The 12,455-nt window shown below is 37.8% G+C and overlaps 1 protein-coding gene across 1 annotated transcript in view; it reads right to left on the reverse strand.

The window, feature by feature from the left end:
* KCNU1 (potassium calcium-activated channel subfamily U member 1) overlaps window positions 1-12,455 on the reverse strand; it is a 126,972-nt gene that overhangs the window by 67,254 nt on the left and 47,263 nt on the right. Inside the window, 3 exon segments of the mRNA XM_006765651.1 lie at window positions 1,695-1,709; window positions 9,904-10,001; window positions 10,129-10,218. Coding sequence (XP_006765714.1) covers window positions 1,695-1,709; window positions 9,904-10,001; window positions 10,129-10,218 — 203 coding nt within the window.

Below are 12,455 nucleotides of genomic sequence, written 5' to 3' on the forward strand. Positions count from 1 at the left end.
TACATATATTTAAAAATTCACTCTATTCTACAGTGGTTAGCAAACTATGGCCCCTTGAGTGTGGCTTTTCCACAAAATACCACGTGTGGGTGCGCATGTACAGTGCGATTGAAACTTCGTGAGCACACTCAAGGGGCTAAAGAGCCACATATGGCTCACGAGCCTCAGTTTGCCGACCACTGCTATAGTACAAAGTGGGGGCAGAACCTGCCATTGATCTCATTAACAATGTATTTAAATCAGCTAAGCTAACCAACTCCATTGATGAAGTATCACAGTAATTCACCCACAAATGGTACTTATCTAAGGGTATACCACTGTATAACCAGCAGTATGGCCCTGATTAGTGTTTTTGTTTATCTGTGTGGGTTTTGTTGTTGTTGTTGTTTTATTTTAGAGAGAGGAAGGGATAGGGAGAGAGAGAAACATCAATTGGCTGCCTCCTGTATGCCCCTTACTGGAGATCAAGCCCACATCCCAGGCATGTGTCCTAATCTAACCAGTAATTGAACCGTACATGGGAGGACACTCAACCAACTGAGCCACACCAGCCAGGGTGATTAGAGATTTTTCTTAAGCCTCTAGTAAATGTGAAACTATCTTGCTTTTAAATTAAGAGGTATAAGCGAATTAAGCATCATCATAAAGACTATCTGGATGGGTTACTTTCACTATCTCTTACCTTATTTATGGGTTTTTAAAGCATATTCAAGGATCATCCAGCCAGATATAAGGCTGATAGGCCCAGTCTGTGGATAGAATAGGCTGTGTGGATCAATTCTCTTTGTAGATACCTGCTTTAGACTATTTTCTTATTTGTCACAGACAATGGGGGAATTAAAGACAATGGGAAAAATAAGAGTAAGTTAAATTATTTTGTTTTTATAGCTGTCTTAAAGGATAGTTGGAAAAGTCAGTGAAACTGAATGGCTAAAATTACATTTAAGGATTTTATGTGGCTTTTATTATCCATGAATTGCCAATCCTCTATCATCACAAAAGACATAGCAAAGAATAAATAAAAGTATAAACATGGTTGGAGCACAGATTGTCTTTACATTATCCAAACAATTTTCCAATTGAACTTTGTAACAACTTTGCATTAGCGTAGACATAATACACACACACACACACACACACACACACACACTCACACTCACACATGCACATGCACACACAATATCAATAGCAAAGAATGTATTCTTAAGAAATTTTAGATATTATTTTTCAAAGCACTCTACTTATTACTTCTCATCAGGTCAGCTGGTACATGGAGGGTTCCATGTTTGCCCCGTGCCTCGCCCATGTCATATCCTTCCAGGAGTTGAGATTCCCACTCTCATCTACCTTCCCAAACCCCAACTCCCACAGGAAACTTTCTGGAACAATCATGCAGCCCTCCTAACCTCTTCCTCTTTGACCTTCTGCTAGAATCATCAATACAGCACTTGAAATGCTGCCTTATCTGGCCTCTGGTTGATTTTATATGAATTTGTCTTGTTTACCCACTAGATTGCCCAGGACCATGGCCAGCATACTGCGGCTCACGAGCCACATGTGGCTCTTTGGCCCCTTGAGTGTGGCTCTTCCACAAAATACCACGTGTCAGCACGCACGTACAGTGCGATTGAAACTTTATGGTCCATGCGCAGAAGTCAGTTTTCGGCCTGGGCGAGTCTATTTATAAAAAGTACTCTTGATATTTGGCTCTGTTAACGAATGAGTTTGCCGACCACTGGCCTAAGAGATTAAACGTGATTTCTATATCTACAAACACATCAAGCAGATGCCTACTCAGCACATAGAGACATTCAATAAATTTCTATTTACCAACCATTTTAAAAGAAAATAGAAAGATCTGTAAGTCCCCTTGTTAGCCTGTAGCTGTCATTAAGAGTGGGGCAAAGTATAAATTCACAAAATTCCACAGTACCTTTCCTCTAAACAGTGCTTAATCCTTTCTCACAGATTATCTCAGTCATAAAATCCTAGAATAAAAGGCAAAGAAGGGTAGAAACTAAAATTCCTAGGACTTTGATATTCCTCCTAGTGCAGACATGAAGTAGTGGCACATTTGATGGGTCAGACACTTAACACCTGCTTCCCCTGTAGAAGATGCACAGTAAAACCTCCGTTAAATTGATCCATCAATCTGGGATCTTTAGTTAAGCAAAAGCATGAGTTTTCTTGTATTCTAAGAAGGAGGTGAATTATAGCAAAAACAAGATTAAGGATTTATCTCAAAATCCACATATTTGAAAAGTTCTGCACTTATTACATATTCAATCCAATTTTATACACCTTCTTAGATACAATAATTGATAACTGCAATAATAAGTAATATTAACTGAGCACTTACCTCAGCCAGGAGTCAAGAAAAATGCTTTAAATACCTAATCTCATTACAAAAAATCCTATAGAGAATTAATTACTATTATACTAATTTAAGATATCAAAACTGAAGTACCTAGATGTTAAGCAACTTGTCCAAGATCATATAGCTTAGAGCCAGCATTTGAACTTACCTTATATAATTCCAGAGCACAATGACTCTGCTTTGCTTATAATACAGTATTTAATGGTACACAATCACATTTTTCAAGCATTAAATATTTTCTTGGTATCAGATAGCTACTAAATTACAATGTTGCCAACATATTACAGAGTTATTCATAATAAAATTTATAGTAATGGAATTTTTAGATCAACTCTCTATTTAAAATCTCTAGACATATCACCCTTCCCCTCCAACTCTGCATTCTAATTAATCAAGGTTTTAATGTATTAAAGAGCTGTAGGAAAAAAGGGGGCAGAATTTACTGACCCTATTTTGCAGATTCTGAAACAAAGACCATTTTATCATCAATTTGTTGGAAAGGGGGGATATATTAATACTAAAAAAAGCCATTTGGAAATAGTTGAAATGCCATCCAACCCACACTTCTATAGTGCTTGAGAGGTAATCTGAAAGAAACTGCATACATAACCTTTGGTTATCATATAAGTTATCTCAGGACTATTGGGGGAGGTATATTTACTTAGTTTAATGATATTGGGAGAAGAAGGGATGAATTCATGTTGGTGAGAAACAATTCCATTGGTCAGTATAGAAGCTGATAAAGCAAATATTCTAGTTTCAGTCAAATTTTTATTGCCCTGGGATTATCAGAAAGCCATAGGGGACCAGAGTTCTCTGAGGCTCTTACCCGTTGTCACAGATCAAGAAGCTACTAGTACTTGATTCTTCCCTTGAAATAAAACCGCGAATTGCTGTCCCAGAGGGTTCCTTCATGCTGGTGGTCGACGTTGGCACTATTTTTGGCCCTGCAATAGCATTGCAATCTTAGTAAGTTGGCATAATATCTGTTCATTAGAGATTTTGAAACTTACTAATGGCTGAGATATTTCTAAGCCCCTAACTAGGGAGTAGCTGGGGATCCTTAGCTACACACTAGTTCTAAGAGGGTCAATTATAGAAGGCTCTGTAATTTCCTTCTGTGGAATTAAGAGTAGGTGGAAAATGATTGTGAGGATTCAATACCATATAGTATGTTTAAAATAAGTACCTATTGAGTTGCTACTGTATTTTTCTAATCCATCACTCCTTCCATCTCACCCAAAAACATTGCATCCAAGAAGCCTTCTTACTACAGACGAGGTGAAGAGCCACTATAGGACTCTAAGAAAAACAACAACGCACGATACAATCCCCTTCTCCCTTCTGCAGATGGTGCTCAGATTGCAATTCATTCTACTAGGACAGTGGTCGGCAAGCTGCGGCTTGTGAGTCACATTCGGCTCTTTAGCCCCTTGAGTGTGGCTCTTCCACAAAATACCAACTTCTGCTCATGGGTCACGAAGTTTCAATTACACTGTACATGCGCGCCTGCATGTGGTATTTTGTGAAGAGCCACACTCAAGGGGCCACAGAGCCACATGTGGCTCACCAGCTGCAGTTTGCCGACCACTGTACAAGGACATTGCCTCCTTTTACTTTATTTTCCTTCATGGCTTCTTTATTATTAATTCCTAGAAAATTTGTAAAGTTCAAAATCTGAAAATAATACAAAAGTAAGTATTTTATCTGCAAATGGGGATAATACTGGGGTTTCAGAGGGTGATCATGAGGGTACATGCAAGAATGTTTGCAATTTAATAATAAAATGAGAAACATGAAGCTGCACTGAAGTGGAAAAAGCTGACACGTGAGCCATTACTTCGTCCTGAATGCACATGTTGATACCCAATCATGCCATTCTTATTTTAAAATCCTTTCAACACACTAGGGTGGGAAACCTTTATTGGTCACTTGGCACTCGGTATTATGATAAAAAATAACATTCTAAGGAGAGCTTTGGAAGTTAAATGCTTCTCTTTCACTCTTAAGGGCCCTGCATTATCTGCTTCCCTGAGCCTGTCAGAGATGTGAAGATCATCTGAGAAGTTATCTGAGTGAGGACAAAGTCAAAGAGCAGTCATCATTGCTACTCCTCCTCTTCCCTCACCCACACAAATAGAGAAGAAAGAGCTGGCCTTTTCTTCTTATGTCAATTTAAGAATCATCTTGGTACCACTACTACTCAGAATGGGGAGTTCACGTGGAACAAGGCTTTAAACCACATAGCACCAGGTTTTGGATAACTGCAGACAGAAAAAGCCACAAGAAAATCTTGGTATCCCTCTTCTTTTGTGGTGATTCTGTCTGAACTATTGTAATCTATGGAAAATATCAATCGAGTCAAAAACACACTTCTGGAAGAAGAGAGACATCCTTTGTTTAGGTGATTTGTCAGCTTAAATAATCAGTAATTGCATCACACAGGTGTGCTAGGAGCCAGGCTTGGCATAAGATTGCTCCCTACCTGTAATCCTCAGAAGCCTCCACTTAGGTATGGAGGCTTGATGGGGGCTTTCAGGTTGACTGATGTTTCCTTATTTCCTGGTTACCTTTTGCCCTGGGGGAATGGCCCGGGGAGGGAACATCTGAAGAAAAGTCTGAGTGAGAACTAGTGTGTTACCAACTGTCAGTCTTTAAAGGCTAGCGGCTTAGTATTCGGGATAGAAGCTGAGCTGTGGAATGTAAAAAGCAACATGCTCAAACTGGCTTAGGAACAATGGAACTTTTGGGAAGTCTCTGCCTTCTCAAAGCCTAACTCTCCAGCCAACAACATTTGCCAGGTCCTAAAAAAAAAAGAGTGTGAAATTTTTGCTAAAGCTTTGAATCTTTCCCGGTGCCATGCTTAATAAAATACCTTCTGAAAACACATTATGATCGTATAATGTTGGAAGCTTTCATAATTATCGAAGCACGTGCATGTATGTGGGGATCGGAAAGAACAGCCTGTATGAGGACTGGAGAAGTCTCTGGCTGTGTGTAGGCGGACTGGAGGTAAAAGGTGAAATGCTTCCTTCCAACTCTGAATTCTATGATACAAACGACCTTCAAAAAAGTCTAAAAGTGTTCTCTCCACCAGGGTGCAGATAAGCAACACTATTGTTGCCCTTGCCCCAGCTTCTATGCTGCTTCAAATGCTTAGGAAAAAGCAAAGAATAAAATAAAAACAGGAAGACAAAGCCACCTCTCTCAAGTCATTCTAAAACAGCTTAATCATTTTATTTATTTATATAAATTTAAAATATATATTTTTTATTGATTTCAGAGAGGAAGGGAGAGGGAGAGATAGAAACATCAAAGATAAGAGAGAGTCATCAGAGATAAGAGGTAGTCATCAAGGAGGCTGCCTCCTGCACACCCCACACTGGCGATTAAGCCCGCAACCCAAGCATGTGCCCTGACCTGGAATTGAACTGTGACCTCCTGGTTCATAGGTCAATAGTCAACCACTGAGCCATACCGGCTAGGCTTCTTTATTTATATTTTTTTATCTATCTATAGCTTACAGTATGCAAATAATTATTTTTGCATGTTTGAGACAAGAAAAAAAATAGAATGGATATTGCCTACCTAGACTAATAATGTCTTGCCACAGCTTACTATGACTTCCCTATGGATATTCTAAAAAATGTTTCTGAATAGACCATTAGACATCAAAAAAGACACTGTAGTTAAGTCCTGCGAATGACTGGAAGAAATGAAAGTCCTATATGTGGCCAATGGTGTAATTATCGCTCTTCCCCAAGTAGCGATTTCCTTGAAAGCTATGAGCAAACATTTTCCTTTCCTGGCATACATGGTAAGACCACGTGTTAAGACATGCCTCATGCATGATTTCCATGTGGATAGCAATAATTCTACTCCTTTCTATCTCCCTCAAAAAGTCTTATCAGGTGTTCAAATGAGTGAAAATAATTACTGTATTATTTGGATAATTCTGAATCTTCTCCAATTTACTAAATACCTAATTTGTTGCAATTATTTACAAAATTTCATATTTACCAATCAATGTGACACACCTAAAAAGTTATATTATGTATTCTGGATAAGAACCAGTGCTCTTAAAGGCTGCAGAGTCAGCAGGACAACAGATCAAGCCAATGTCTTGGTCTTGCAAATGTAAGGCTACTGTTTGGATCACCTATTGAAACCATTTCTAACTCTTTTCATACCCTCTTTTCAATTCAATGTTCATAATTCCCCTCTCTTTTTGGTGTGACTCCATCACAAAAATTAGCATTGTAATGAGAACTCTAAAGTAGTTCTCAAGAGGTGGGGATCAGGGGATTTGGCCACAACTTTCCGGAGGTCCATTTTCACATTGTCCACTCCCTCCACTCCATCGCATAGGATGATTTTTATGTGATCATCCTTGCCCTAGTTGAGGACCACTTCTCTAAAACCATAGGCATTAGAGATTTCATTTTATTTTACATGATTTTATTTTATTTTTTATTTATTTTGATAACACATAAATCTATTATAAAATTTGAAGAGGACAAATCAGAGCAAGAAACAGTGTATGCCCATCTAGCAGCTCCTGAGTTCATCACCTCAGACATAACCATTTTCAACTTGTCAGCTTTTTCTCTTTGTATTTAATTCTATACTTTTATTTTTGTTTATATTCCTGTTTATTATTTTTTCTATTTTGGACATTATCTTTTTACTTTCTACTGTAGAGCAGAAGGAGTAATTGTCTTTTTGCTTTTCTGTGTAAATTAGATAAGTCATTGGGCAGGAACTTTCCTAGTGCCAACTATAGAGTTCACTTCCTGCTATTTCACCATTGAAATCTCTAATGCCATTTAGAGATTTATTCCTTCTGCTCTAAAACCTAGCTCTGTTGGTCTTCATGCTCTGCCTGACCACCATCCACCACCCCCCACCCCCCAAAAAAAATCAAGGAATGCATTAAAATAAGTATAATCTACTAGAACTTTTCTGCCAATTTTTATTTCATCTGTTTTTTCATTGACTAGAAAAAAAATAATGATTCATTTTATATTCCCATAGGTAATATGATAATTAACTTATTTGTAGTGCTTACCATTTGCCAGACACTGGTCTTAATGCTTTGTATATTAATATACTCATTTTGTATACCTTTATATACTAATATTCTCATTTAACCCTCTGAGATGTGTAATATTATCAACATTTTACATAAACAAGCATAGGAAGACCTTAAATAATTTGCCTTAAGTCATACAGCTAAAAAGTAAGTGACCAATGCTGAATTCATCTTCTAACCATGGCAGTCTGTTGCCTCTAAAACTTTAGATTGGGAACTTAAGTGAGAACCTCTAGTGTGGCTCTAGTTTAGAAAAAGGAAAGTAATCAAAGATAATTATGAATCATAGAGTATCACAGCGATTTTCAACCTTTTTTTTTTTTTTTTAAATCTCATGGCACCCACAAACTAATTACTAAAATTCTGTGGCACACCAAAAAATATATTTTTCCATCATCTGATGAAATAAAAAATAGGTCCAATTTTGAAGCATTCACACTGGAAGGCTATTGTTGTGTTGGTTGTTGTCATGTTTTTATTTGACAATCTAAGGGGAAAGAGGTCAGTGCCTCCTCTGTAGTCAGTGCCCCTGACTACATAGTTGGGTATTGCATGTTTTATAATCTTTGAAGCACACAGGTTGAAAATTGCTGAAATTTCCAAATGGAAAAGGGCCGTAGCTGTGATGAGAAGTTCCCACTTTGGAAATGATAACATTAAGACCCCAAAAGGTAACATGTTCGTCCTAAACGACAGCTAAGGAGTGGCCAGAATTCAAGCCTTCTGCTTTTCATTCGGTATAGTAGGAAGAAGAAACTGGTGGGACCAAGAAAACTTAATTAGCTCAATAAAGGGGATAGACACCCTTTATCTGGCTCTGAAATGTGACTCAACATAGAATTTGTACTAATCCAAAGTCAGTAAAGTATTTATTTTGGCATCCTTTTATGAGAGTTAATTCTCTGGGAGAACTTCCAGATATTATCATAACTTTCAAGTCTAAAGGACAAGCAGTCAGCTTCTATATTGATGTTTTTGGCACATTTGGGCTAAAACTAACTCTTCAGATTCAAATTCATTCTCTAACCACCAGGCCAATGAGCATTCCCATGGTACTCTGCTGCCATCGTCTGGCAAACTGAAGTTAAGGACAGCAAATCTTAATACCAGATTAATAGAGTCCTGAATCAATGGGATAGGCTTGGAAGGAGTGGTGACTGAGGATCAGTATGGAGCAGGAAGAAGAAATGATTATGAGAAGAATTAAAAAGTCCTGAGCTTAAACATTAGATTGTAAATTGAAAGTCTTACTAATTTATTCCTTTGATACTATAAAATGCATGTCATAAACACGGGTAAAAATTGGCATATATGCAAAATAAAGGCAGGGCCTTTCTCTTTAAATAAAAATATTTCCATATTTATACTAGAGGAATTTCCTGCTTTTAAATATTTATTATTTATAGTAAAACAACACTTAAAAGTCAGTTAAATAAAGGGGTGCTTATGCCTTTTTATAAAACATTTTTGTTTTGCAAAATGATTGATAACAGTTGCCAGTTTATGAGTGTGGATCATTTATTTGCAAAAGTTTTATTTTTATACCATATTTATAGGGATATGTCTACTGCACAAAACCATGCTACATTTTCATATAGTATAAAGATATGTACATTGAAAGGATACTTTTGACACATTTTTCCTTCTTATTCACACCTTCTTTAGTGAGATATTTCTCTTATTTAGTCAAGCCTCATCTATTACCTAAAAAAATTTGTATTGTTATAGAATTTAAAAAGAATTAATGGCCCTAGCCGGCTTGGCTCAGTGGATAGAGCATTGGCCTGCAGACTGAAAGGTCCCAGGTTTGATTCTGGTCAAAGGCACATACTTGCGGGCTTGATCTCCAATGTGGGGCATGCAGGAGGCAGCTGATCAATGAGTCTCTCTCATCATTGATGTTTCTATCTCTCTCTTCTTCTCCCTTCCTCTCTGAAATCAATAAAAATTTATTTTTTTAAAAAGAATCAATGTTTAATTTTTGAATCCAAAATAGGGTGTTGAAGGCCATCTAATGAACAATATTCTTCAGGCTGAAGCATTTCGGGAAATTATATATATAATCTCCCAAACTGTCTTAGAGTCTTAAGGGGAAATCGAGAGATTCAGAGAACATGGAGGCAGGGTTGAGACAGAGCATTTAATTTGGCATCTAGAATGGCACCCTGAGAAGTTCCGTGGACCTGCTCCTCAGGGAATCTCTGGTAGAACTCATTTGCCTGGCCTGTGAATGAGTTGGACTAGATAACTAATAAGGCTGCTTTCAGCCATAAAGGACTGATTCTCAGGTCTCGTATGCCCAGTAGGGAAATGTCTGCTGCTTCTTGGCCAAGTTCAAATGGGCATTGTCCTTGAAGGGATGGGACCTATCCTCGTTCCTTGGCCACACCCCCAGAAGCTGTGCCGAGGACATGCAGGTGTAAGGTGCAGTTACCTGAGAAGTGTTGATGGTTCCTGCTTTTGCAGTTACATCTTCGAATTAGCTCAGGAGAATGCACATCACTGTGACAGGTGGCACAGTAAAAGAAGGCTCTGGACAATGAAAGCAAATCAAGGATGACTTAACACTAAGGAAGCATGGTGCTGACTCAGTCTGCCTGCCATTAAGTTGTATGTGCTTTAGGATTTTCTCCCCATAAAGTAATAAAAAAAAAATTACCTTTTGACATGCTTTGCAGATTCAGCAATAAAGAACCCTAAAGTGTTCTTTTGCAATATGACCTGTGCAGGTGGATTTAGTATCAGACCACTAGAGACAAAAAACAAACAAACAAACAAAAAACAAGGCATTTTTTTTCTGGCCAATATTTGGTGTTTCATTTTGTCATTACTAATGGATTCTCTCAGTTCCAGAGTCACTAGGACTCAATCCCCTTTTACTGCTAAACATGGTAGAAAATGTAAATTTGGCATATTTAATACTCTGATTACTGCTAAATACGCTGAGGGGAGGGAGGTCATGACACAACTGCTGAGCTGTGTACACAACTGAGCTAAGGGTAAGGTCTTCTTTGGACTATGTCCTGAATCTGAGATGGTCAAACAAACTCAGATGTATGAAGCCTTGATGACTTAGGCTATCCATTGACATCTAGGCCAAGGCCACACAGTTGCTAGACTTACTAGTGGTGTTCATTCTTATATTTGAACTTTACAATTAAATTATGTACATTAATCAGTTGGGTTCAAAAGTTCCTTTTATTTGCCTATCCATTTTCTGAACCTGTGTATTTCTTCAGTCCACAGGCCAGCGTTTTATACACTGAGCCAAACCAGCTAGGGCAAACCTGTATATTTCTTTCAACTTCATTTTGGTCTCCTGATTGCAAGATTTTTGAGAGTAGAAACCACATGAATTGTTTCTATTTCTACATTACTTGTATATTTTGATTTTCCATTTTCTTATGGTTTGTGTGTTTAAAAATGCTGCCTTATAAATTTCACCCATGGTACTCCTTGATGCAGTACTCTATTATGACTGTTTGAGTTCCTCATGTTTCTCCCTATGTTTGTCAGATTTCCTGTTGTGTTGTGTGTTTTTTTTTTCCAGATCTCCAGTATAAAGAGGCCTTATAACCCTATAACTCCCCGCACTTCATTTGTGCATGATGAAAGTATTCCTTTCCTCCTTTAAAACACACTCTTTTATATTCACATTGGAAAGAGGTCAAGTCTTAATTCTGGAAAAGGTTATTCTGCTGTTAGGGTACCTCCAAGAAACTTGCAAGTATGAGAGCCTCACAAAAAAATAAAGGAGCTTATACAACAAAAGCTCTTCAGCCCAATACCAAGAGTAGAAAGATGCTGAGGAGCTATGTTCAGGTAGATTATTACCTGAGTCATTGGCTGACAGTTTCTGAGTATTTACCAACTGATGTTATTGAGTGGAATGATTGCTTTAACTTTCAAAGAGAAAGAACATGGATTTGTGATCCACACCCCAAATATCACTGTTCAGTAGCTCTCAAGTATACTCAGTTGCTTCTTCATGTCTCCTTTTTGTTTTGTTTTGTTTTGTTTTGTTTTGTTTAGAGAGAGTGGAAGGGAGGGGAAGAGACACAGAAAGAGAAACATCAATGTGAGAGAGACACATCAATTGATCGCCTCCTGCACATGCCCCAATTAGGGCCAGGAATCGAGCCTGCAACCAAGGTACCTGACCTTGATGGAAATTGAACCTGGGACCCTTCAGTCCATAGGCCAATGCTCTATCCACTGAGCCAAACTGGCTAAGGTTTTAAAGGGATGTCTTCTGAACTCTTACTAAATATTTAGTTATAAAGATATTGTCATGATTAATATTTGAAAGAAGAGGTGAACTTTTGAAGATTTTTTTGGACTGGCATTATTGCTTAATTCTTCTCCTCATCAATCATGGCCAGTTGTTTTATTAGAGAATGTTTGCTACTGGAACAATCTCAAAATATTATCTAACTGGGTCAGGTCCAACTTTATCTCTTAGAAGGTGACAAATTATTCTCTAAGACAAATCTTTATGATTATCCAGGGGTTTTGCAAGATGTAGAGTATATTCAAGTGTATCAATTAGAAGAGAAAATAAAAGGTCAAAAAAGAGATTTTCCACCAGTGTTGCAATATACAGTACTCATCTAAAGCCCAACCTTTGAGATGCCCATATTTCTTCCACTTATTTATGACTATGGTGGATGCAGTACAGCTTGGTGATCAGAAGTGCAGCCCTCAGAGCCAGATTGGGTTCAAATTATGGCTCTGCGACTGGAGAGCAGTGTGAGTTTGGGGAAATTAGTTACCCTTTCTGGGCCTCAGCTCCGTCCTCTGTAATATGGAACTAATCATTGTGCACACCTCACAACATTGTTGTTAGAATTTAAGAGCTAATGTAAGTAAAGTGCCTACAGCATCATTGGTCATGAACTAGCAATAATTTAGGAGATCGCTATTATCAATATCTTTGCCAAATCAGGACTTTGATTCACCTTTTTTTGGTGAGAAATCAAAGTTAAG

This window comes from Myotis davidii, unplaced genomic scaffold (genome assembly GCF_000327345.1).
Source record: "Myotis davidii unplaced genomic scaffold, ASM32734v1 scaffold93, whole genome shotgun sequence".
In the NCBI taxonomy this organism is placed as follows: Eukaryota; Metazoa; Chordata; class Mammalia; order Chiroptera; family Vespertilionidae; genus Myotis; species Myotis davidii.